This window comes from Tribolium madens, unplaced genomic scaffold (genome assembly GCF_015345945.1).
Source record: "Tribolium madens isolate multiple individuals breed KSU strain unplaced genomic scaffold, Tmad_KSU_1.1 Scaffold_2;HRSCAF=44;Tcas5.2_LGX, whole genome shotgun sequence".
NCBI classification, from domain to species: Eukaryota; Metazoa; Arthropoda; class Insecta; order Coleoptera; family Tenebrionidae; genus Tribolium; species Tribolium madens.
In genome coordinates, this window is record NW_025400995.1 from 1,135,034 (window position 1) to 1,160,963 (window position 25,930).

A 25,930-nucleotide genomic window follows, 5' to 3' on the forward strand; every position below is an offset into this window, starting at 1 on the left:
TTAGTTGCACTTGAACGATGGTTATGTAGTTTGATGTAAATAAAGGTATGTAAGGCTTTTTTCATAATAAACACTTTGCAGAAAATCGAAATTGTATCAATTCACATTGTTTTGGGAATCTCAATGAAACACGATGCCATATTTGTACATATTTATTTCTTACACGTACGTTAATCGCGTTATATGACGAAATAATTACAATTATCAAATGAAATTGTGATTAGTCTTTGATATGATCAGATCTGTTTAAATAGGACTAGGTGGTATTTATATACGTTATTGAAATAAAATAAATAAATATTGAGTTCCATTTAATAACACAAAAACAAAAATATTTAAAAAATTAAGCAATAAAAGTCACAGATAAATAACAGTAATTGTATAAAAAATACGAGTATTTAAAACAAGCTTAAACTAGGGGAAATAAATAAAGATTTTACAGTATATTTGAAATATATTGAATTATGTATTTAAGTACCATAGTAATAGACCTTCTTTAACAAGCAAGAAATGTTTTAAGCATGGAAGAGACGGTCTACTACACTATCAAAATAAAACATAGACACAGATAAATAATACCTATTGATGCTGACTAGATAGTGCTACATTGATTTTTGAGCCAGCATTAAAAAGTTTGGATAAATTGAATATTTCTTAAATAATATACAGGTCACATTCAGGATAAATCATCGCCACAAATTATCGTGATAATTTATGATAATGAAGTATACTGCTAAACCAACCAGTCTTTGGTTTATGCTCTTCACATTCACAACAAATAAATAGGGTACGCGACAAAGCAGATATGATCTATCACGAAAGCTCAGCGCATGTGCAGAGCGCAGGTCTTTGCTTGTATTGTCTTCAGTCTGTCAAACTAATACTAACAATAAAAAATATATTGATCTGCGACTCAAGCACGATCAAACTTAAAACAATTCCCAAGGACAGTTCAATATCAACTACATGTAGGCACTTTCTGACCTTCAATTTGTTCAAACTAGATGTACACAGGGTTCTCCTGACCGGTTAACAACCGGAACATCGAAGTCGGCATCGTCTTCATCAAAATCTACAAATATCGATTTAAGTCACCACAACTAGCGCCCTCTATGACTTACTTCTCCTACAGATGTTGCCAACAAATTAACAATTTTTTCATGCGGAACCGCGACGACACTTTGGTTGTTGATTTCGATTATCCGATGGCCAACTCTCACTCCACCCCTTTCGGCTATACCTCCTCTAAGCAAGCTGCATATCTGTCAAAAATAAAAACAGTCATTTGTCCTCAAACTTTCAATACTTACCACTCCGTTTTGAACACTGAATCCTAATTGATACTTAGTATCTGGTCTTTTAATCTTAACTTCTACAACGGGGGCACAAGGAACGACAGTTAATTTAACGACAGTCTGATTTTTGGAATTCTTTATGTAATTCTGGCATGTGGATAGCGGAAGTCCGACAAGACTCACTCCGTTGATTGCAATTATTTGATCGCCGATGTTCAATTGTCCGCACCTTGCAGCCGCCCCCGCCGGTGCTAGATTCGCAATGACCACAGTCGGTAACATAGACCCCCATCCCGATTCCACAATCACCACACCCAGAATCTCACCCTTGGCTTTAGGCACTACAACCTGGACCACCTCCTAGAGTGTTGCCCCCAATCCCCCCCGGCCACACAACCTACCTCTTTCTGCATCTCCTTCTTCGCAAACATCTGCAATTCGTCCCCGAAAATCTCCTGCGAGTTGAGCACCTCCTGATAGTCCATCTCCTTCACGAAACTGTGGTCCTCAATCCCGTTCGCTTTGAGGAATTCCATGTAAGCCACTTGGAAAGCCTGGCCGATTGATTGAGCAATGAATTGGGCTTCCTCGCTTTCGAACACGTGACAGATCATCTTTGGTGTTCTATTTATTTTCGGTGCGTCTTCCATCTCGTGCGGGACGAAGCGACGACGCGCCATTAACACCACTAAATCGCCAATGTCCGCGATGTAAGATATTGTTCGTAACGCGTGATCCATCATTATCTCTTTCAGGTCGGTATTCAACACCATTATCTTCTCCGTCGAGATAAATAAATCCACCTCAGTACTGGGCTGAGTCTCACCATCGGGCGCCTAAACGGGCACAAAACTTTACTAAAACCACTCGAGGACCACAAGGGCACTTACCAAGGCCTGGTGTTGCGGAAAGCACCAATGAAAACACTCAATTAGTACATTAGTAAAGACACACACAGGGCGAGCCACCCCTCATAGTATATTAATGAACGCGTTTCGTGGGGAAAATGTTGTGAAACTAACGCTATTTTTTCTATTTTGCGCATTTTACGTACATTTTTAACATAAAAAGCAATTTTTGAAAATGTAGGAACTTTTGCTCTAATGAGTTTGTGGTTGGTAATAAATGTCACAAAGTTTGAAAGTTCGATTTTCGAAGTGTCAAGTCTCAAGTATTTTTCAAAATTTGATTGAATTAACAATGTATACTGCAAATATTTCGTACACACCACCTGAAAAACAAGGAATCGCTGAAAACGCCGCTGAAAATCACCATGACCAACCTCTAGAAAGTAAATTGTACCGTGCTATCGAAAAAAAAAAAATAGAGTAGGCGGTGATTAAAATCCTTCAAATGTCACTCGTGATTTTTGACTTCAAATGTCAGCAGTGAAATAATGTTCGGTTTTACAAAAATGCTGTACAAGACGAAAATGGTGAATGGTCATTTTCGCTTCTAGTTTGTGTGGAAAATTTCCAGAAAAAATGGTTGTATCGACGCAAAATAGAAATTTTGGTCTCTAGTACATTTTTAAGGTTCAGGTGGGTCGCCCTGTAGAATTGCAGCGAGAGTATACAAACCAGTCGGTTAGTTATTACAATGGCCGCCAGGTGCATGCAGGTGATAGTGTGGGGATGATTTTCATTTACATAAGTGGTAACAGACCTTAATTTTAGTAACAGCGACTTCGACCATATTTTTCTTGAGTCGTTTTCGTCGTTTGCGCCCCCCTTCCTCATCCACCTCAACCGATCCGAGAAAATGCAGTCGAAAAACAGTTCCAGTGGCCCCGACTCCCAAAGGCAGGGAACTTGTGTTGTAGACTCGAGGTCCTAGAGAATGACTTTTCAAACATTGCAATTTTGTTGTGAGTGTACATCGAGTGACAAAATAGCAATGTTTGGAAAAGCTCACCCGATACAGGCTGTATGGCCGTTTCGGGAAGAGGTAACGGTTCGGGCTCCTCGGCATCGGCTTGTTGTTCGTCAAAAGAATCGCTCGGGTCGTAATTTTGAATTTGGTTGGATGCCTCCTGCAAGTTTAGCGTATTTTTTCACGCACTGTCTAGTCTAATAACAGAAACATAGAGGGCGCCGGTTGAGAAACAACAACAATCGACTAAGTGCAGATGGCTATATATACACTTTAATCAGAGAATAACATCCAAAGCAATGGAAGGGAGTGCGACATTGTGAAATCCAAGTATCAGACATGTAGCAGGCAACCAACCAAATAGAGCACATTAAGCGTGCACAACGGCACTGCGAAGTCGAGAGTGGGGGAAGGGGGCATGTGAACCGATTTCGGAGTCAATTTCCCACTCTTTAACTATTTTACAAAGGACAAGTCCATCTATAGACATGCCGGTTTCATGCCTTTTATCACCTCTGTACCAATAAATTTTATGCAAATGAAAATTTCCTCATTTGACCAGTTTTATCAAGTGCAACAGACTGAAATTGGAGGACATGCATTACCTTAATTCGTGAAACGGCCTCTTCAGCTTGCATCATTCGGGTTGTCTTGGTTGGTTGGCCCTCGCAGACTAGTTGCGTGGACCCCAAGTATCGAGCCCGAAACAGAACTCCTTCTATTAATACTGAACGTTGAATAAAATCTGAAAAAAAAAATTCAAACTTCAAACACCAACCCCCAAAACCGGAAATCAAAAAACTTAGCTCCAATTTCAGACTTACCATAAAGTTCCAAACGTATTGCAAGTTAAATAAAGTCGTTATTTTATAGTTAAGTCAAAAATAACCTACTTACCTTCTTTGTTTCTCCCTTTCTTTTTATTGTCTTTCTCCTGAAAATAAAGATGCCTTTAGAAATATTACTTAAATAGAAATGACGTGACTTGCCGAAATCAAACTGAAAATGCCTATTTACAAGTCAAGGGATGCGATTGACTTAATTCGATGATTATAACAAGTGTGACAAATAACGAGTTAAATTTAAAATAATAAACTCCCCCGTTATTCACCCCACTGCATGCATCTATGGCTTATTTATTTGACGTGTTAGTCATTAGTTTCTTAGTTGTGTGTATGTGGAAAAAGAATTATACCAAGCTAAACTAATCTAGAAGAACTTTATACATGCCAGGCTCACACCTTTTTTATTTTACTTGACGAAATGGATCCCTTCTGACTTTGGGGCGACTGGCTTTTTTCAGATACAGCTGTGGGTGAGGAAGGGTTTGAAATTTGAGGTTCGGAAGGAACAAGAGGTAATGTTCCTTCGTCCATTGCATTTAAGATTTGTTTAGGATTGGAAAGACTATGTGAAGGCATTATTGTCCGACTTTTAGGTTTTCTCCAACCCTACCAATACAAACACATATACGGTTAAAGGGTACGAAAAAATGGCCGCTTAAAGAACCAACACCATATCGAAGAAAATTACATGCATTTCACGCAATTTTTTACTACTTTAGCAAGAAAAATTAGTAGTACCGACCTGCATCAATTATTTTTTTATTATAAAAATGATTAATTGTTAAAAGTTCTAAAATAAATCGCCCGACCAACTCGTCACGTGACTTACCTTTTCATCGTAAAAACCTTGATCGTCGGTTCTTTGTTGCCCCAAGAGCCGATCTGTCTCCAAATCAGTGTCATTTTCTTCTACAAAAAACAAAATTACTCAAATTTCCTCCCTAATAAAAAAAAATAATCTTTTAATCGTCCCCATTTTAATGTGCATGAAGTAGGTTGTAGAATCTAAATGTCATTCAGAACAAATTTAATCACATCAATATTTTTTGAATTTTCGCATGGTTGCCACCCTTTTCAACGACTACTTCGATGCACATTAATATGAAAATTAGTATACCTTCTTCCCCACTGTTGGCCTTCCGATCAGAATCGCCACTTGCAGCCGACATTCCTCTTTGTCTTCAAATTATCATTTTACAAAATTGGTTAGAGAATAAATTATCTGTTACCTTGGTACCCAAATGGGACTCACAGCGTTTTCCTCCCGTTCTTCTTTCGGGTGACATTTTAACGGCAAAGTTTTCGTCCTCTGCAACGTTAATCTAATATCTTTAATAGCGGCTTCTACGTCATTTGTTTTCTCGTTTTGGAGCAACCGGTGAGGAGCGGGTGCAGGTGGCGGAGGGGTTTTTTCTAAGAAAAATTAACATTAGCTACCGTGCTAAAAAAATAGAGTAAAAAAATTAGAGTAGGCGATGATTACAATTCTACAGTTGGCAACACGTTGGCTGGGAATCTGGGCCACACAAACTGAAAGTGAAAATGACCATGTCTTGTACAACAATAAACATTTTCTGCTCTAAAGTGAACATTATTTCACTCAAAATGTCAAAAATCAGGATTGCCATCTGAAGGACTTTAATCACCGCCTACTCTAATTTTTTATTTTTTTTTATTATCAGTACCTAACGGATCCATTTGGGGCAAAATGTGAGTCTCTTCGAAATTATTAACGCATCCATTTATGTCATTTTGGGATTGGTTTACGCAATCATTGCTAGGGGAGAGTCCATTTTCCTGTTTATTGCCTTTAGGTTTGCATATCCCTTGGTTAATTTCGCGTTCGATTTCGGTTATTTGTCTTTTCATGAGCATTACAGTTGGGTTATTGTTATCAGTGTCACTGGCGTGGCCTGATGATAAACCGTCTTCAAGAACAGGCATACTAGAGTATAAGCGTAATGAATCACTTGGAATTGCTAAATCAGTATTTGATCCTGAAAACACGATTCGAATTCGTTCTCTTGTCAAAATTCCCCTACCTAACAGGCCACTAGAAGGTCCCATTTCATTTTCCATTAACATTAAAGAAACTTCACTATCTAAATCCCCACAATTCGAATCGCAATCGGTCGTCTCGGGCGATAGCGTAAAATTCCGACTATGCCCGACTTGGAGCCCCACTTCCGTCTCACCCAAATCCCCACTAGAGCCTGTACCTATAGAAAGATCGAGGAAATTGTTTTCGTACTCTGTCATGTCTTGATCCTGAAAAAACAAAACCAACATTTGGAAAAAAAAAACACACGAAAATTTTACATTTGTGACCGGATTGTTAAAACATTTCCTAGGAGAGTCAATCCGCATGCAAAAATCATTCTGTTCCCGACCTTTCGCCAGCCTTTGTCCCACGTACGAGTTACCCGAGTCGCCCCCCTGTCGCCGCAGCTCGTACTCCAAGTCCTGGAACTCCACCTCCAGTCGGTTCTCCTCCTCGGGAGGAGGACACTTGAAAAACTCCTCCAGCACCTTCCGAGTCTCCGAAAACTCGTACAAGTAGTCGAACGTCGACGTCGTCGTGCTCGTCGTCGTCGTCGGCGGCGGCGACGCCTTCTTCTGAAACAAATCAAACTCACACGTGAAAAAAATTAAAAACGTTAACGCTAAATTTATTTACAAATAGCAAAGTCAATGTAAACAAATAAAATCCCAAGATTTACACACGTGTCGAGCAAACTTTTAACATGAAAAAATAAAAACAGTGAAATTAAAAGAGAATAACAATTACACTATACAGGGTGTGTCAGACACCAAGAACATGGAAAAAAATGTTTTTGTCATAAAATTATTTTGACATTTGACATTTTTTATGTCTATTTAATCTTGTATAATCTTTTTCATTTTAATGTGCATCAAGTAGGTTGTAGAAGTCTAAATGCACCTTTAATGCACAAAAAGTGTCATTAATGTCATTCAGAATCACAACAATATTGACAAAAATCTTTAAGTTTGCTACCTTATGTATGGGGTACATATTTATTTAGAAAAAATAATTTTTAGGGAAGATTGAGGTTAGGATTGTTTGAATTTTCGCATGGTTGCCACCTTAAAAGAATCCCTTTCAACGACTACTTCGATGCACATTAATATGAAAACGAGTATGTTTTCTTTTATAATTATGCGAATAATTGGAAACAAACTCACGTTGAAGGAGTTGTCGTTGGTGGGGCTGGCGTCGTTTTCGTTGGGGCTGGGGGTGTAGACGACCCTTTGGGGGAAGCCCGGCCTGGGGGGGTAGACGCTGGGAGAGGCTAGTAGACTCTGTGCGCTGGGAAGTTGGGGGTGTGTGAAGTTGCTTTCCATTTGCCGGGGTCCGTACCTCCGGGGGGAGCCTTCGTAGACCGCAATTGGTAGATTTCCAATAACTTTGGTGACTTTTTCGTCATTGAAAAGCGTGGCAGTGTCGTCTCGTTTTTCCTCGTGCCAGTTTTCGCCAATATCGTCGAAAACGACAACCTCTCCCGGGAAACTCATCGTCAAGTTCGGGCTGACTTTGGTCTCGATATCGGTCTGTTTTTCATGCTGTTGGTGGGTGACGGAGCACACTTCGGATGAGAAGACCGTCTCGGTGTATTCGCGCGAGTTTTTCAGTTTTTTCGCTTCATTATTGCGCCCTCGGAGCTCCCACACGCCTTGTCTCATTGGGGATTTTTGGCTTTTCTTTTCACCATCTTCGCCGACGGTTGTGCGCGACTTTCTGACCGCTTTGCTGCGACTTTGCGAGAAGAGTTCTCGTCCACCGGCGATTTCGATTATTCTGCAAGTTTGGGTTTAGTGAATTGTCACGTGCGAGGTGTGGGGTACCTGGAATCGCGCAATTTGTACGTCCCTCCCGTGTGTTCACGCTCTATTATAACATCTTCGTCATCGGTTGAGTGACTCACGTTGTCTCGGGTGATGTTAGAGCTTTCGGCCATCCATCTGGTGAAATGAAACGATCAGAATCACACTCGAGGAAGGTATCACGTTTTGCGCCCCTTTTATTTCAAGTTACCTGTCATTGTCACTGTCGATATTCATGACAGTATTCGTGCTGTTTTCGCAATCATTTTCATGTCCCGGTAGTATTATTGGATTTAAGTTAATATCACTTCTTGGCCGACACTTCGGAAATAATTTGCTTATTTGTTCAGTGTTTTCACTCACATCCACATTATCTAATGTAAGAGTCAAACTTGTCATTGCTACTTTAAGAAAATTTCCATTGATCTATCGTCTAGCAAAACCTACGGATTATGATTACCACTTCTGGGGTCAAACCAAACGAAAAAAATTAATGAAAACACCCTTTTTTCGACTATTTAAATTGAAGGGGAAGTTTGTGAGTCACGAGTCGGGAAGCACTTTGTTTATTGTGCCGAGTTACCACCCGTTTTGAATTTCAATCATTCACTTCCGGTAAAACAAAAAATATAGATTTTTACGCACATTACTACCGACTAGTTTTCGCTCAATTTTAAATTGAATTGTTTGAGTTCACGAACCTCTTATCAAATTTAATATTTACATGCCGTCAAATAGTCGCGGTGATGAAAATTCAGGATAGAATTTCACACAACTGAGCAGTTCCAACCCAAAATCAATATTTGAACAAGCGGCGCAGAAAACTTTATTATATAACACGAAACAAACTTTAAATGCTTTAGCGACTTATAACATTAGAAACGGTTTTATTTAAGTTTTGTTTAATTCAGCTACGGACTTATTTGAAGTTTTCACAATATTTTAATGTTTAAATCGCGACCGACGCCATGCGTCTGGTTTTGCGACGTCGCAATATGTTTAGTCAATGGTAAAATTATTGAACGCATGTCATTATTGCCATAAATGTGACTTCTACAAAATTATAAGACATAAATAAAAGGGGGCAACTTAAACTATAACACAAAAAAACACAACAAATAAATGAAAACACAAAAAATGGTTTAGGAAAATGACGGACGCCACTGGTTTACAGTGACAGTACCACAATATAGGTTAATTAAATAATTGATTGAATAATTGCGGGTTACCTTAAGAATACGTGATGTACGGATTGTTAATTTGTTTCTTATCAGAATTTTTTTGTAACATTTTATTGATAAAAAACGTTAAACTACTAACACTAACTTGTTTAGCACAGCATAAAGATAGCCATGCATGACAGGATTGAATCACCATTGGCGTTTTTCTCGCTTAAACCTAAACCTAGCGCGGGAAATTCAAACAACAATTCAGTTTTTTGCTATTTTATTTACATTTAACATTAATTTGATGAATGTGTGGCTTTTGACATCATACTCTCAACCCTGTTTGCTGTTTCTCGAACCACGTCCGATAATTCAGGCAGTTCTGGTAGGTCGATGGTGATGTGAGCAGAAAGCCTCTTATAGACTGAGTTGCCATCGGACTTTTTTTTACGCGACTCTTCATATTTCAGCTGTTGTTTAAGAAAAATCGCATTTTTTAAATTATCCTGGATATTCTTGAAGCTCTCCTCTGCTGTACTCATCGCTTTGAGGGCAGTGACAGCGTATTCAATATCATAGCAATGGCCTTGTAACTCTTGGTGTAAATTATTAACGTCAACTCTTCTATCAACCATAGGATTTAGCGCCTTTCTTACATGTTCCTGGAGCCGGTAGAATGCCAAAGAGGGCTCATTTGCCACAATATGCATATTTTCCGAAATTCGCTCCGTGGCTAAAAAACAGCATTTCAAGACTAGAATCGCTAATTTGACAACCCAACCTTTCCGAACCTTAATGTCGAGGTCCGAATCGCCGTTAAAAGTCATATTTACGAAATTTGATTTCTAATCACAATATTTACATTGTGACAGCGCCGGTGGCAGAGGTGAAATTTCACCACATCTAGTAATTTTCATGCTAGTTTGGTGATTTTTTTTAAATGCAGTTATAGCAGGAAATTAAAATATTTTGAAAATTAAAAAAAAAAAAGTAGAATTAGCTTTTTGTTAGGGCTGAAATTACAATACTATTTTTTGCCACGTATTTTAATTTAACTTAATTATTTTGCCACATTTTTTTTTAAATAAAAAAAATAATTCAATTGAATTAAAAAATTTATTATTTTTATTTTTTTTCTAGCCTTTGATATGATTTTGAGAAGAAAACTCTTTTCTTTGGCCCGATTTATAAATAACTTTTTCTGTTCCGATCTGGTGAGTTTATTTTTTGTGAGCTGGTGACACTGCCACTTGACACTTCATCGACGTGGCTACGCGTGGCGCTCTGCGTGGCCCAAAATACCACTTCTATTAGAGTGATAGAGTGACAACTCGTGGTCGTTGTAGAAGTCAACATCTTGAATTAAAAGTGTCACTTTCAGTGAGAAAAATGTTCAAATCGGTTGTGATTTTCGCGTTGCTCTTCATCTCGGGCTTCTGCAACACTGAGGAGGAAACGGGGCCCCGACTGCTAGTCTCCAAGCAAATTCTCAACCGCTACTTAGTCGAAAATAAAGACATTGAAGTGAAATACACTCTGTATAATGTTGGAACATCGGCGGCTGTTGGGGTCCAACTAGTCGACAATGGTTTCCACCCCGAGGCTTTCGAAGTCGTCGGGGGGCACCTCTCCGCCAAATTCGAGCGCATCCTCCCCCAAACCAACGTCTCGCATGTTGTGGTAGTCAGGCCGAAACGTTACGGGTATTTCAATTTCACGAGTGCTGAAGTTACGTACAAAAACACTGATTCAACTGTTGTAAGTTTCCAATTATTGTTTTTTTATTTATTAATAATGTATGTTTCAGGTACAAGTTTCATTAAGTAGTGAACCGGGCGAGGGTGGCATTATTGCCTTCCGCGATTATGATAAAAAATTCTCCTCACACACTTGGGATTGGCTCGCTTTCACCCTCATGACCACCCCTTCGTTGGCCATTCCCTTGGCTTTGTGGTACGGCAGCAAGAGCAAATACGAAAAACTCGTCAAACCCACAAAAAAATCACATTAAATACTTGTTTTCTAACATTTTTATTTATTGTTGTATTTTTGTAATAAAGTTTCCAGTATGTCGCGATTGGGTATTTTCGTCTTGGCCCCGCCCCCTACTCTTCTCAATGACATTTGTCAAATCAAACTATTTTCATTTAAAAAAATCTGTTATTAAGGATATAACATAGCAATTATATTTTTATACAAGAAACTTACAATTATGTGCTAAAATATACAATTCATCACAATTTCGAGTTATGCATTTTCTGTATTTTCAATTTTTCTCAATTTTAATACAAAAATAATCCGAAATTAATGTATTTTATAAAAAATAATTGCTTCAATCCCAATTTTAGTCTAAAATGAAGCAATATGTGCTATTTCCAATCGATTTGGCACAATTTTAATCTGAAAATCAACCTGAATCAAAGTATTTCAACAAAATTTTCAAACCAATTTTTCTCGATTTTAGCAAAGAATTCATTTTATAAAAATATTTTTTTTAATCTCAATTTTAGATTAAAATAAAGCAATTTGTGATATTTTGAATTGATTTGGCTCAATTTTAAGCCGGAAATCAACCTGAATTAAAGTATTTCAACAAACTAATGGCTTGAATAAGTTTTTTTTTTAAATAAATAAGCAATTTGAGCTATATTTAATTTAAATTAATTTTAATTTACTACAGAATTAATTCAAAATTAAAGTATTTTTTATAAAAATAATTACTTCAAGTTCAATTTTAGGCTAAAATAAAAAAAATTGTAATATTTTCAATCGTTTTGGCTTAATTTGAAGCCGGGAATCAACCTAAATCAAAGTATTTCAACCAAATACTGGCTTGAATAAGTCTTCTTTCAAAATTTTTTTCTATTTTAATACAATTGGATTGAAATACTTTGATTCAGGTTGATTTCCGTCATCAAATTAAACCAAATCGATTCCAACTATCACAAATTGCTTTKWTTCAGCCTAAAATTYAGATTGAAGKAATTATTTTTATAAAATACATCAATTTTGAATTAATTCTGTATTAAGATCGAGCGAAATAAATTAAAAATAGCTCAAATTGCTTTATTTATGAAGAAAACTTGTATTCAAGCAAGTATTTGGTTGAAATACTTTGTTTCATGTTGATTCCCGGCTTAAAATTGAGCCAAATCGGTTGAAAATATCACAAATTGTTTTATTTTCGTCTTTATTTCATATTTTCGTCTTGGCCCCGCCCCCTACTCTTCTCAATGACATTTGTCAAATCAAACTATTTTCTTTAAAAAAAAATCTATTAGTAACAATATAACATAGCAATTATATTTTTATACAATAAACTTACAATTATGTGCTAAAATATACAAAATAGATTTTACAAATAAATAGTTATTTTCATTCTATAATTACGTGTTATCACCGTTCATTACAATTTCGAGTTATGCAACCGAAAGGAGGACTAGGAGTTAAAACAAATGAGTCAATACTTTAAAAGTTAGAGAATTATCACATGAAGATCAAGAGTGGAACCAAATTGGTGAAAACACTTCCTAAATAGTCACAGCCATACCAAAAGCAGAAATAAGATTTATGCAACCGAAGAACCAATTTCTGACATTAGCCTAACACCAATATCGTTAATATTAGAGGAACCGTAGGAAGAAGGTGAAGACACAATATATTCATCTCCTTGTTCAATATTTTGCGAACTTAGTAAAACCGGAGCGATGTATTGTTCACTAAACTCGGGTAAAGCCGTATTGTTATTTTGAATAGGTCTACAAGAGGGAAACGGGCTCAAGAAAAAGAAAAATGTAACAGTGACAATAAACGCAATGAAACTAACCGCACACATGATATTAAAACCTCCTCTAATGAAAGAAAAAGCTGCCATGATTAACTGGAGCAGTAAAATAGCGACCCGGACCATCCTGACGGCATCAGCATGGATTTGTTGGCCTTCCCCACACATGGTGATGGGTCTATAGACATAATAAATATTGTATTTATCGACAAAGTGTTTCAAAGACAGGTATAGCAACCCAAAGGGGGTTATCAAAGGACACGTGAGACTATACACTGTACTGATCGTAAAAATAAGCAAAGTCCAGGCATAGTGAATCCCGAAGGGAAATTCCGACATGATTTCCTTCCTTATACTTGTCTTTTCTGCTTCTGATTTGATACGAAGGAGACGAAACGCGTACATTGCTAACTCGGGGAACCTCAACAACTCTAAAGCTGTTCCAATCAAAGCCGAAGTGATGACATAATTAATGAAGAAAGCCCCCTTGTCGGCTAGAAACACACACTCCCATCGCACCGTCAAATTCCCGGTTTGTAGGGACCACTCGACGAAAGCTTGCGCACTTGTTAACCCCAACGAGGGGAGAATAAGCACCATAAAAAGCAGAAAAAAGAAGGCTTTGTGCATTGTAGCATGGTTTTGTTTTGATTTGGTCCAATGTGACATCCATTCGTCCGAATAAGCCACAAGGACTGGCATTAAAGCCGACACAGAAAGGAGCAAAAGAGTTGGAAGAAAATCAGAAAGAAGAGGAGTCAACTTACTCAGAAATTTATCTTGTGCGCTAGTTAAATTATTAAAGACATTGACTACAATCACTGGAGTTGTTAAAAAAAATAGTATTAGGAAAAGAATTGCGTTGATGAGGATTGCTTTCGAGTACCAATTCCGGTACGATATTTCTAAATTCTCCCAATTGATATCCGACGGTGAGGGCGCTTTTGTGATCAACCAATGGCGTAGCGAGCCGGGAGTGAATGATTTGATCACGTGATGGGCACTCTCTTCTGAGTTTAGAGTAATAAAGGCAATCCCCAAAGGACTCTCTAGGACTTTTCGTCGCTCCGCGACGACCAAATCCGTGAGTCGTGCCTCCTCTTCGGTGTAATACTCAAGTGCGTTTTGTGTTTTCCACGGACAACAAATAATACACCCGTAGGGTTGCACCTTCAAGTCCGGTTTGTTGTTCAAAATGCAGTACATCTTAGCCTCATGAGTGAGGGCCCGTTGTTTTTCAAGTATCGTCAATTTCTTGATCCTGTAAGCAATCTGTATGTCTTTTATCTCAGTGTCTGGAAACCTCACAGTGAAATAATTTTTAATATCATCGGTATTTCGATGTGCGTGCGAGATGTGTGTTATCATAACAGTCCGTGACGTAAGTGCCGAGGCACTGGGGATCCGACCGGAGCTCCTCCGCATGATTAAGACAGTCAAAGGGACGAAACAAAAGCTAGCGACGACGTGGACCCACAACCAGTTCGAACTCGGTTCCAGATTGCTCAAAGTGGTGTGCCCAAAAGTAGTTTTACCGCCTTGAAGCTTCCCTTGGAAATTGATGGGGAGGATTACGCAAAGTGCGAAGACTGTTATAGTTGTAGACAAGAGAAGGAGTTGTTCTTGAAAGGAGAGATAGTGTGACGCGTCAGGACCACATCGTGTGAAAATCCGCTCTTTGCTGATTTTAAAAATTGAGGGGAACCAAAGACAGCCCGCGTCGGGGATTAATGACACGTCTGCGCTTGATTCCTCGACGGCGACAGCGTCATCCGTGTTCTTGTAGAAGAGTTGTGTCCATTTTTCCGTATGGACGAGGGCTAGTCGGCCGTAATCCCAAGCCCGGTTTCGCAAGATGGCAAAGAGGAGGATTAACAGAACCCAAGTGATGACGTTCAAGAGGATCGTCTCGGGGATACCTTCATATACGTTGCTGATAACAGTCGCATTTGCACGCCGTGTTGTCAAACATGTGTCGTTATTGACCGAGCCGATAGTGTGACGGTTTTCCAGAAGATGCTTCAACATTTTGTCTATAGGAAAAGTGCGTCAACAGCAAAATTAGACAATTACGACCATGACTTACATAAAAATTCCAGTACACACGACAAGCACCAAATTATCTATTCTTCCACAAACAAACTTGCGATTGTGCTAAATTACGTAAACTAAGTACATATTCCCAACTTTCTACTAAAATAATTTTATTATGAAGAACCACAGCAATAAAAATGACATTTCTACATTTCAACTGTTGACGTATAACACTGTCAAATGTCAAAAATTTATCTTTTTCTAGCACACATTTTTGGTCAGCTTCTATCTTTGTTTAACAACACGCGCATGCGCTATTAGATAGTAATCTATGTTGGATTTGTTCAAAATCTGAAACCTCAATCATCAACCATCAACAACTTTTGGAAGTTTTGATTAAAACAAGTGTTTTCTATAGATAATAATAAATTATTAGAAGCAACATGACGTAAGTAATATTTAACTTCTAAACCAGTCTAATTAATGCTGTATTTATGTGGCACATACAGCCCATTTTGATATATAGGTTAGGAAATGTAAATGTAAATAATTGAAAAAAGGATCAGTTTTTACCGTTTATTTTCTTATCTGCATTTAAAAACTACAGTTTTTGATCATATCTTTTCAGTTTGCCGGATAAATTCCTAGTCGCCTTAAGCGAACTAAGACAAATACAAAAGCGAAGACTTAAAAATAAGATGGAAGCAAGAGAAATTATTGCGGACGGCAAAATTATAGCCAGAACCGAAAACGCCGTGCAAGAATATAAAGGAACTGTTGTAATTGAAAATAATTTTTTATTTCATGAAAATTCGAATAACGTGAAGTCGGGAATAATCCACCAAAGTCAGGTAACGGTGTGCTACGTTAAGAACGTCACGATTGAATTCGAACTAAATGATGGATCTGTATATAATAACTATTCCTTACAACTTAATTCGATTGATGAAGTAAACAAAGTCCTGACAAAAATGAAACCTTTGCCTCTGTCAAGACCAAATACATACCCAAATGATGGAAATGTGTAAGAAAAACCATTACTTTATTATTATTTTTTGATATTTTATTTGCAGGACTAGTTCTGACACCGATTCGGACGATTCGGGGGCCGAGAAGACGACAGGCGTAAACAATTCCTTCGATTCAGACACACCGTCAGTTAACAATGATGAATGACGAGTCTGTGAAATAGAAAAAAGTTATCAAAATTTTTCAACCGGGAAACGTGTATATTGTACAATACTTAAAAACTAAATATAATAGGATAAATATAAGAAATGTGTAAACATAATTAAATTTTGTTAAATTAAATAAAATAAAACTTTTAAATTATAATTTTCCCAAAAAATTTAAGTACCAAATTTGATAAATCTGTCAGCTTTTTTTATCATTATCCGTCATGTATAACTCTCCAAACATGTCTTAAATATTTCAGTTAGACATTCATAAAAAAAATAATGAAAACAAACACATTCTTTTTTAAACATTTAAGAATTTTTTTAAAATGCTTTTTATCTACTTTTACGTTGGTAGATAAATTTTTAATAGATGTTCCGGATTGAATAAATAAAACAATATGTTGTATATAAATTTTATTGTACGTTCATCCGACAAGTACAAGATCTAATGCCGAACTGGCCTCTCGACACATAAGTTGTGTAAGAAGTTGTACGAATCATCATTGACAAAAAAAATATATCGGCTTAGATGACTAATTGCTGCCAAGATACAGACAAAGAGATTTACAAAAGTTGGGTAACGAATTTACAAAAACCAGTGAGTCAGGAAATGTTCTAGAAAATAGTAAAACGTAATAATTAGTAACTGACAAATAATAAATCCTAACGCTAAATAATGAATAGTAATAATAATAATAAATATATAACAATAATAATACTAATATAACACTAATAATAAATATGTAACATAGAGTTAAAATTCCCGTCTTTCGTTTTGACCATTAAAAAATACCGCAAAACGAAAAATTTTCTTTTGGTTGGCAACGCTGGTTAAAGTTTTTAAAATATTTGTTTCTTTCTAACACACATATTTGTTCTAATAACATCTTTGTTTACCAAAACGCGCCTGCGCTATTTATTTTAACAACTGATATGTTGGTAATGTTGGTATTTCTGTTGCGTTCAATCTCAACCATCAACAATTTTTGGAAGTTTTGGTTAAAACAAGTGTTTTCTATCGATAATAATAAATTATTATAAGCAGCATGACGTAAGTAATATTTAACTCGTAAAACAGTCTAATTAATGTTAGATTTATGTGACATATACAGCCCATTTTGATATATAGGTTAGGAACTGTAAATTTAAATAATTGAAAAAAGTATCGGTTTTTACCGTTTATTTTTTTATCTGCATTTAAAAACTACAGTTTTTGATCATATTTTTTCAGTTTGCCGGAAAAATTCCTAGTTGCCTTAAGCGAACTAAGACAAATACAAAAGCGAAGACTTAAAACTAAGATGGAAGCAAGAGAAGTTATTGCGGACGGCAAAATTATAGCCAGAAGCGAGAACTCCGTGCAAGAATATAAAGGAACTGTTGTAATTGAAAATAATTTTTTATTTCATGAAAATTCAAATAACGTAGTGTGCTTTGATTGACCAAAGTCAAGTAATGGTGTGCTACGTTAAGAACGTCACGATTGAATTCGAACTAAATGAGGGAGCTGTATATAATAACTATTCCGTACAACCTAATTCGATTGAAGAAGTAAACAAAGTCCTGACAAAAATGAGACCTTTGCCTCAGTCAAGACCAAATACATACCCAAATGATGGAAATGTGTAAGAAAAACCATTAATTTAATTTTTTTTTCTGATATTTTATTTGCAGGACTAGTTCTGACACCGATTCGGGGGCCGAGAAAACCACAGGCGTAAACAATTCCTTTGATTCAGACAGCCGTCAGTTAACAATTACGAATGACGAATCTGTGAAATAGTAAAAAAGTTATCAAAATTTTGTTAAAATAAGATTTTTCAATCGGAAAACTTGTATATTGTACAACTTCCATACTTAAAAACTAAATACAATAGGGTAAACATAATAGATTATATTTTATAAAAATTAAATAAATAATTTTCTTCCCAAAAGATTTAAGTTGCTAAAGTTGGTGAATCTGTCGTTTCTCAAAATATTTGTTTCTTTCTAGCACACATATTTCTTCTAATAACATCTTTGTTTACCAAAACGCGCATGCGCCATTTATTTTAACAACTGTCATATTGTGTTGGTATTTCTGTTGTGATTCTCAATTGTTCCAAAAAATGTCAAAAAAATAAATTTTGCTATTGTTACTCCGCGTCGGGTCAAAACTTAAGACTATTTAAGGTCCGGTCATGACGCCAGGACGCCGCCTATAGTGCAAGACTGTTTTGGACTTGGGGGTTTTAGGTTAGGTTTTGCGATGAATTCGCCTTTGCCTCCGCCGACAACGCAGCGGGACTGCATGTCCGCCGCCACCAAGCGGTACAAATACCTGCGAAGAATGCTAAAGTTTGACCAGATGGACTTCGAGTTTGCCTTTTGGCAAATGCTGTATTTGTTTATAGCCCCCCAAAAGGTGTACCGGAACTTCCGTTACAGGAAACGTGAGTTGGGGAGTTTGGGGCGAAAGTGAGACTAATGGGGTTTTTGCAGAGACCAAGTCGCAGTTTGCGAGGGATGACCCGGCGTTTTTGGTGCTATTTGCCGCCTGGCTTTGCAGTAGGTGTTTGTTTTTCCACAAACTGTGTTAATATTTACGATTTTAGTCACTTCCGTTGGTTTTGCGATAGTATTAAAGCTGGGATTTGGACAATTCGTTTATTTTCTTTTGTATGTCATTTTTGTTGATTGCATTGCTGTTGGAGTGATCACAGCTACGTTTTTTTGGTGATTTTTGCGCATTGTGTTACATTTTCGTAATTCAGGGTGTTGTAGGTATGTCCTCAATAAATATTTTAGGCCAAGTACTGAAGTACAAGATGTTGAATGGGGGTACTCTTTTGACGTCCATTTAAATGCCTTCTTTCCGCCATTAATATTGTTACATTTCTTTCAGTTGTTTTTCTACAACGGTAATTTATTTATTATGCGTTAATTGAATGACAGTATTTTCTTCTAGGTTTGATAAGTCACGAATGGTTCATTTCTAGATTGCTAGGCAACACATTTTGGCTGGTGGCAGTACTGTATTATATGTTTATAACATTTCTAGGTTACAGTTCCCTGCAAATCCTAAATCGTACCCACTTGATTTTAACACCAGTCCCCATAGTTCTAATATTTTATATAATCAGTCTAGTGGCTGGTCTCAATATAACCCACGTTTTGATGACGTTTTATAAACATAGGGTTTTATAGTTCTGTTACTGTTTTCTACATCTAGTCTAAAATTATTTTAATTATCAGTTTTTGTAAAAAACTATGTTTCTCAATAAAACACAAAGTTTCATCACGTTTTTTATTTTTTACTCCTTGGGTGCCCTTCAATACAAATCATGTTATTACGACATTCGTAAGAAATCCTGCATCGGTCACGAATTTCGTCAGTGGTTAAAGTTGGCACTTCTTTTTCCACTGGAGATTTATTTTTATTACTCTTAACTGTAGTATCCAGAATTCTTGAGCCAGAATTCAGTGATTCTGAACTAGAACTAGCAGTGCTATAGTTTATGTTATAGCCTTTCATGTAGTAGCCAGAATCATTATCTTCAAGATCCTGGCCAGTCTCAGTACACAATCTACAAAAATGTATGTCAATTTGCCCATTTTTCACGTAACAAACCTGTTCATTGTCACAAAACACCGTTGTTTTGAACGGTTTGAAAAACTGTCAGTTTGCAGATGGCGACACAATTGTCAGTTTAAAAAAAGGCGGCTAAATGAAAAATCATTTATTAACACCAATTACATAAATTAACATTATTACAACATATGTAGCACAATTTTAGAATATTCGTAATCGTAAACATATGAATTGGGCAAAACAATTATTACTGCTCTTGATATTTCTCATCATTTTCAAGTTGTCTGAATTTTGGCACTTGGTGATTTTTTAATATGCCTACAGTAAATTTCGTTTTAGCTACAAAACTAATCAATAAAAGATATGAAATTTTCCAATATTTTAGAATTGTAAGCAGTAGTGATTGTTTTGTGAACGAAAGTCTCCTCATTCTACACTTTTGGACCACGTTGTATATACACCTACAAATATGAATAAAACGTATCGAAAAAATATTTTGGTCATTTCAATTTGGAGGCCATTGTTTTGATTACACTCTAATTTTGCTTTAAAGAGAAATGATGAGCAAATAATAATGGTGTGATTTTAGATTTCCGTGTTCAAGAATGACATTTATTGGTCTAGTGTTCTTATCAGTCAATATTAAAATAAAATGAAAGGAAAGTGCTGATCACATAGATTGGTGAGCAATAAGCGATTATAGTCAGTTATTTCGAATAATTGAAACATTGTTCATAAGCTCGCAGTTCTTATAGTAACAACTTGTAAATATTTTATAAATTCACAAACATTAACTATTAAATATACATATATGACAAGAATAACACTTAGTGAATGTGTATAACAACAACGATAGGTATACAGAGTGGATCAACTAACTAGTTGAAACACGTTACTCAACGTGCAGGCAATACACGGTTGCACAAGGCACATTATACACTGCTTTTAGCTACGATATACTATAGTTGGTCACAGATAGCAATGGCAACATTAATTTAACCCAGAACTTCTCTTCGTGAAGGCCCATCTGACTCAGGCGAGGACACCTCGTACTTACTATTGGCCGTTATCATTTCAGTCAAATCGGAATTATCCTTAACGAAACAATATTTACACCTCATTTTGGTGTCATCGTCTACCCTCACCGACTGCATTATGACACACAAAGTGATAAATGAAACAACAAAAAGAACCGAGGGAATACTAATGGCAATTATTAAGTCCCTCCAAGTCCGCTTCAAGTCATACCGAGCAATTACCATGAAGGAGTTGTTCTAAAAGTGATAAATGAACGACTTTTGACTAAAATCGACCCGTTACCTTATTATAGAAGCAGGGATAGCGTGACTGTGCCGTTTGGTTCTTTCCATCACTTCCATGGGAATTAAGGAAGTCTAAACATTCCCCTTTTAAAGTATTTACGCAACCGTCGAGGTTTATATACAGTCGGGAGGTGTTGTATATGGTGAGGGCACTTTGCATAGGAACGAATTTCTCCAAAGGGTCCAAAACGGCCTTCCAACGACCAGTCAAGTTCCAAAACTCTTTGAAAGTCATGACAGGCGATGGAAGGTCTTCGCTGTTGTACAAAGTTCCGTTGATACAATCACTAGCACTGAAATAAATAACGTTACGATAACAATCAGACGTTTCAACTCTACTCTACTTTATATAGTGTTCATCAATATTGTATCGAATTGTGTGACAAGAGACCATAAAAACTTCTTCATTTTTCCTCGTCCAAAACTGCGTTGGTTCAATTTCGTTCCCTTCTTCGTTACCGTTAGCGATGGTTGACGCTACCCCCGACTCGCAAGACGCTTGATACACTTTATTCCCCGACGTGATAAACACATTTTTCCCTAACGAAGTGATATTCTCCTTGCAAATTCGGTCGCAGCTGAACCCCCGCTTGATTTTCGTGCATTTCGAGCCCTTGCATTCGAAAATCCCGTTAAGTTTAGCGTTGTCTTTGTCGCTGTCGACGGTGAAACCGTCGGCCCGGTAATGACACTCGTAAATCTGCGAGACATTGGTGCAATGTCCCAAGGAACAGTTGAAAACCCCCTTGAGGGAGCTGCACTCCGTTCCGTTATTACAGTTGTGTTTTTTCAAGTCGTTGGCGTTAACGGGGGGGCAATGCGAGGTCCGGAAACGCGTACAGTTTTGTAGTTGGACTGTTGTGCCGTTTTGTCTCGTCGTTGCGTGGATTTGTGGGCAAAATCCGGAGGTTTTTGTTAGACACCACTCACCACATGAGGCCCAGCTGCAATTGTTGAGCATACTCGTGTTTATAGTTTGGCACATGACAGGCCGTTCTTCAAAACCGGAATGGAACGCTCTATAGGAAGGAATATAAATGGCCACCGTTAAATAAATAAGCGATACGCAACTAAATACGACAACCAATTGGCAAAAGCAGATACAGCCGCAGATTCGCTTGTCCTGTTGGGGGATCATACGGGGCTTACATTTGTTTCGGCGGCCCATTTTTGACAGTTAAAGGCACCAAAGGGGTAATTAACGTTGTACTTCACTACATGACGGAAGTTAACTAAGGAGGCGAACGACGTCAAGCGTCGGGGCGCAAGCGTCATCCTTGTCCTCGAGGGAAATACCACAAGTATTGGATTTTTAAATGTCAAGGGGAGGAAGAGAAAGAACACGCTCAATCGGCTATTATTATTTATTCACATCTTTGTACTTATTTTAAATTGAAATATATGTCAGTTTAATTAAAAGTCTACAGTTTGTTATTGGTATCAACTCAGATTTAATTTACGTAATAGTTGCTTTAACAACGATTTATAAAAATTATGATTGTATCAAATAGAATTGTTGCGAAGCGAGCGTGACGAAATCTTGGAGGGCTGCTAGCTGTGCTAATATGAGTTTTCGTCGTAGTCTTCATCCCTGACAACAAAAAACTCAATGTACTTTTTAATAGTTTCAAAAAGCACACAAAGAAAGAAGTATAAAAATTAATATGAATGACGAAAAGTGAATCAAATTCCAAGTCAATTCCACAGGTTTAATCAAAAAAATTACATAAAAGTGGCAAAGCACTTTCGAGAACCACGTTTCATCAGAGCTTAATTACAAAACAAATAAAAAAAATACTTGGTTCAATTTTTATAAGACTCGCCTCAGGCCCCTTTTTTTGTCGTAAAAATTCACGCGTGGTTGATACAGTCGACCAATTTTGTTTTCGAGGCAGCAAAGAGTAAAAAAACACCTTGTTAAACTGGTCAGTTGCGTCTGGAAGTCTGGTTTGGTTATGACTCGTGCCCGTCTCGTGCCGTTGTAATCAGGGTTGGCTTAAGTTTTCATTCTCTTGTGTGTGTAATTTTTTAATTTTTGGCAAAACGTCCTCATACCTACACGTGGTTCTAGCTCGGTGATAAAAATTTAATGTATTTTATACAATAAATTGTTATTAGCTGAAGAGGACATTTTTTTTAATTTTTATTTTTTAATTTGAACTAGTACGCTTTTTATGTAAATGTTTTTGAACCAACCCTGCATATCCAGTTAGCCAGCGGTGGTTGCAATATGAGGCAACCGGTTTGCATTCAAATACCGAATTGATCGTATAAACTGTCTGTTTCTGTCACATCTCTGTCCCTCTGCCTTAAAGATCTTAATTCTACTATACCTTAGACTTAATTTTATTCACCTTTTGTGATTTATATTAGAAAAAAAAAGATTGAGGAAAAGGATGCTTCCATCAAATTAAAAAAAAATAAGATAGAGTTTAGATGTTACGCAAAAAGATTTCAGTTTAAAAAAGAGTGATGAGGGTTTAAAGAGACTAAAAAATCAAAAAGATTTTTTTTTCTTAAGAAATCTTATCAAGATTTTGCTTAATGATTTTTAAAATAATTAATTCAAATTTTTTTTCATGATATTATTCAAGTTTCCTATTTTTGTTAATCAAGTATCTATTCAAAAACTCAGAATTTTAATTAATTTAACTAAAATGAAAGTTAGAGCAATAAAAGAATAAACAGAAAATCTTTAAACAATCCGTAAATCCATATTCCTTGACTTTATCACTCAATATCTCAAAAACTACTCAACGTAGAGCATTTTAACATGTTGTTCAGCGTGTAATTTTACGTCCAGAAAACTATATTTCAAGCGTTTTTACGACTTAAGGTAATTTTTTACGATTTTACTAAAAAAATCAATTTTTTTAAACTTGACCCAATAACCTTTTAGGCACTGTTTTGATCTTTAAGACCTCTAGAACTGTTAAAAGCGTTATATGGATCAATTTTAAAATAGAAAATTTTTTAGATTTTTGTCGAGATTTTTGTTGATTTTTGGCATCCGGACTGGTCTATTGCCAATAACTCCGGACTTATTGGTGATAACCTCTAATATTTGGTACTGTTGGAAAGAAAATTTAATTTTCTACCATATACAAAAAGGATCAGTGTTCTACGATAACTAGTCATCGAGAAAATTTCTGATAAAGTCAAAAATATCAAAAATATAAATTCGACTACACCTTCAAAACTATTATGAATTTTGCAGTTTTCTTGACGCCAATCAATTCCCCGGAACATTTTACATATGTCTAGGTCAAAATATTATATCGTTGAGATACAGTTTTTTCGCAATTTACAAAATAAAAAAAGAGGAAAAATATGTTAACACCCCCCCGTTAAAAACTAGTGTTTTTGAACATATCTCAATTTAAACCTATCTTATCCGATATATTTTGATGCGTTGATTACAAATTTTCTAAGCATAATACGTTATATCTTCTAATTTGGCCGTAATCGTCGTTTAAAAATTAAAGATTTTCAAAATTGTGAAATTTTAAACGCGTTTTTCTACAAAATTATGAGACCTAGAGCAAAAAGCTAAAAACCATAAAATTTGTCTGAAATTATCTAGCTAATGGCGCAAACCGGAAGTCGCTCCGGGTTATGGTTTCGGATACAGAACCATTTTATTTTTTTTTTTCAAAAAAAATTCATATTTCAAAAACTTTGAGCCCTAGGTAAAAACAGTTTATCCAGGCGTGTGTCCGGTTAATTCTACATACAGTACTAGTTTTTCATAAGAATCAAAAATTTTTGATTTTTTGATCAGAATCGGATATAGCCTTATTATTCCTATTATTATTCTTAATATCTCAAAAACTATGCATCGAAGAGTATTTTAACTTGTTGCATTGTGTTCAGCACGTAATTTTACGTCTAGACAGCAATATTTCATATTTTTACGACTTAAAGTAAATTGACTATTTTTACGAATTTACTACCGCTCACCTTCAAAAACTCAAAAAATTCGTAATTTTTTAAACTTAACCCAATAACGTCTATGCACTTTTTTGAGTTTTTAAGATCTCTAAAAATTGAAAAAGCGTTATATGGAACAATTTTAAAGTTGATTTTTGTCGAAATTTTGATCGATTTTTGGCACCCGGAGCGGTCTATTGCCAATAAATCGAGACTAATCTTATGTTTGGTACCCCCCTTTAAAAATAGTGTTTTTGAATGCTATCTCCTCTAGTTTTCACGTAATCGGATTATAAAAATTAAAATTTTTGCGAACAACACAGGAAAAAAATGTGATAGTGAAACTTACTCGGCAGGAAAATGATGCATGTATTTGTTGCAAGTCTTGCCACAGCCTGGACAGTACCAGTAGCTAAGAACTCCAACAGATGCGGCGAATAGCAAGTTAGGTATGGTAATCGAAAGTATTAAATGTTTCAATGTTTCATCCCATGAGTATCTTGCGACTACGATATCAGGATATACTCGGCTATAATAACAAGGAAAAGGAGTGCCTGCAGTGCTGTACCCATACTGTCGAGCAAATTCGGTACAATTGACAGAAGGAGGGTATCCACAACCTTCTGCATTAATCAAAAACCTAGTATCGACAACGTCCCATTGGACATTGAACGCCGGTTTCCAGTCTCTAAAGGGAATTTTCGAGTAATTAACGTAGATTTGATGGCAGCGAGTGGCTTCTCTCGTACACCCTTCGCGACACGAAGCCCACGAACAGTTTGTCAATCCCTCAGCGTAAACATGTTGAGTCCCGACACAAGTCACCGGTTCTGGCTCGTAATCCGCCATCAAACTTGTTATCGCCGGATCGACAATAAAAGGTATAAGAAAGAGAAATGCAAATACTGAGATAAAAGCAGTGATTCCAAGACATAACGATGTATAAAACTTTGCAGTTTCTGCAATTGAGATGAGCGTCAACGGTTTTTTCTCCTCACTCATTTTTCCCAAAACGCTTTCCCCTTCAGTCTCGATCTAGCAAAAGGGGAATGCCTGAAACATCAAAATTAAACACCAAACCCAATCCCGG

The 25,930-nt window shown here is 36.6% G+C and overlaps 8 protein-coding genes across 22 annotated transcripts; 3 read left to right on the plus strand and 5 right to left on the minus strand.

Moving 5' to 3' along the window:
* Window positions 1-137: 137 nt before the first annotated feature.
* Window positions 138-9,237, minus strand: LOC123006814 (amyloid-beta A4 precursor protein-binding family A member 1-like). Of its 13 annotated transcripts, none has more exons than XM_044401614.1 (20): window positions 9,085-9,237; window positions 8,067-8,229; window positions 7,877-7,993; window positions 7,217-7,829; window positions 6,332-6,628; window positions 6,055-6,280; window positions 5,698-6,009; window positions 5,242-5,425; window positions 5,130-5,191; window positions 4,842-4,921; window positions 4,409-4,618; window positions 4,065-4,101; window positions 3,773-3,912; window positions 3,210-3,327; window positions 2,961-3,127; window positions 2,186-2,191; window positions 1,697-2,131; window positions 1,311-1,643; window positions 1,122-1,262; window positions 138-1,072 (listed from the first exon to the last, which is right to left on the minus strand). In XM_044401614.1, exons 2-20 carry the CDS (start codon window positions 8,090-8,092, stop codon window positions 1,001-1,003), a joined length of 3,576 nt encoding a protein of 1,191 aa, XP_044257549.1. In that variant the 5' UTR covers window positions 8,093-8,229; window positions 9,085-9,237; the 3' UTR covers window positions 138-1,000. The 13 variants fall into 13 exon arrangements, with proteins under 13 accessions (XP_044257549.1, XP_044257546.1, XP_044257547.1 ...); XM_044401611.1 differs by having other exon boundaries at window positions 6,332-6,625; window positions 8,067-8,298; XM_044401612.1 differs by having other exon boundaries at window positions 4,842-4,918; window positions 8,067-8,298.
* A 47-nt stretch (window positions 9,238-9,284) lies between these two features.
* On the minus strand, window positions 9,285-9,936 carry LOC123006817 (BLOC-1-related complex subunit 8 homolog). Its single transcript, XM_044401627.1, has 2 exons — window positions 9,803-9,936; window positions 9,285-9,754 (listed from the first exon to the last, which is right to left on the minus strand). The coding sequence occupies exons 1-2, from the start codon at window positions 9,846-9,848 to the stop codon at window positions 9,318-9,320; spliced, it is 483 nt and encodes a 160-aa protein (XP_044257562.1). The 5' UTR covers window positions 9,849-9,936; the 3' UTR covers window positions 9,285-9,317.
* A 329-nt stretch (window positions 9,937-10,265) lies between these two features.
* LOC123006815 (translocon-associated protein subunit beta) lies at window positions 10,266-11,098 on the plus strand. 2 transcript variants are annotated; one of them, XM_044401626.1, is made up of 2 exons: window positions 10,266-10,776; window positions 10,829-11,098. In XM_044401626.1, the coding sequence occupies exons 1-2, from the start codon at window positions 10,411-10,413 to the stop codon at window positions 11,030-11,032; spliced, it is 570 nt and encodes a 189-aa protein (XP_044257561.1). In that variant the 5' UTR covers window positions 10,266-10,410; the 3' UTR covers window positions 11,033-11,098. The 2 variants fall into 2 exon arrangements, with proteins under 2 accessions (XP_044257561.1, XP_044257560.1); XM_044401625.1 differs by having other exon boundaries at window positions 10,274-10,779.
* Window positions 11,099-12,302: 1,204 nt separating this feature from the next.
* Window positions 12,303-15,081, minus strand: LOC123006124 (calcium permeable stress-gated cation channel 1). Its single transcript, XM_044400335.1, has 2 exons — window positions 14,892-15,081; window positions 12,303-14,838 (listed from the first exon to the last, which is right to left on the minus strand). The coding sequence occupies exon 2, from the start codon at window positions 14,831-14,833 to the stop codon at window positions 12,590-12,592; it is 2,244 nt and encodes a 747-aa protein (XP_044256270.1). The 5' UTR covers window positions 14,834-14,838; window positions 14,892-15,081; the 3' UTR covers window positions 12,303-12,589.
* Window positions 14,765-16,174, plus strand: LOC123006125. Its single transcript, XM_044400336.1, has 4 exons — window positions 14,765-14,849; window positions 14,905-15,287; window positions 15,468-15,863; window positions 15,913-16,174. The coding sequence occupies exons 2-4, from the start codon at window positions 15,283-15,285 to the stop codon at window positions 16,013-16,015; spliced, it is 504 nt and encodes a 167-aa protein (XP_044256271.1). The 5' UTR covers window positions 14,765-14,849; window positions 14,905-15,282; the 3' UTR covers window positions 16,016-16,174.
* Window positions 16,175-18,070: 1,896 nt separating this feature from the next.
* Window positions 18,071-19,294, plus strand: LOC123006485 (protein unc-50 homolog). The gene is made up of 5 exons (XM_044401008.1): window positions 18,071-18,449; window positions 18,499-18,564; window positions 18,612-18,732; window positions 18,781-18,917; window positions 18,965-19,294. Exons 1-5 carry the CDS (start codon window positions 18,266-18,268, stop codon window positions 19,201-19,203), a joined length of 747 nt encoding a protein of 248 aa, XP_044256943.1. The 5' UTR covers window positions 18,071-18,265; the 3' UTR covers window positions 19,204-19,294.
* A 493-nt stretch (window positions 19,295-19,787) lies between these two features.
* On the minus strand, window positions 19,788-22,124 carry LOC123006764. Of its 2 annotated transcripts, XM_044401516.1 has the most exons (4): window positions 21,982-22,124; window positions 21,255-21,929; window positions 20,909-21,203; window positions 19,788-20,862 (listed from the first exon to the last, which is right to left on the minus strand). In XM_044401516.1, the coding sequence occupies exons 2-4, from the start codon at window positions 21,893-21,895 to the stop codon at window positions 20,584-20,586; spliced, it is 1,215 nt and encodes a 404-aa protein (XP_044257451.1). In that variant the 5' UTR covers window positions 21,896-21,929; window positions 21,982-22,124; the 3' UTR covers window positions 19,788-20,583. The 2 variants fall into 2 exon arrangements, with proteins under 2 accessions (XP_044257451.1, XP_044257450.1); XM_044401515.1 differs by having other exon boundaries at window positions 21,255-22,119.
* Window positions 22,125-22,337: 213 nt separating this feature from the next.
* LOC123006767 (protein tipE) lies at window positions 22,338-25,842 on the minus strand. Its single transcript, XM_044401519.1, has 2 exons — window positions 25,190-25,842; window positions 22,338-22,501 (listed from the first exon to the last, which is right to left on the minus strand). The coding sequence occupies exons 1-2, from the start codon at window positions 25,840-25,842 to the stop codon at window positions 22,471-22,473; spliced, it is 684 nt and encodes a 227-aa protein (XP_044257454.1). The 3' UTR covers window positions 22,338-22,470.
* Window positions 25,843-25,930: the final 88 nt, after the last annotated feature.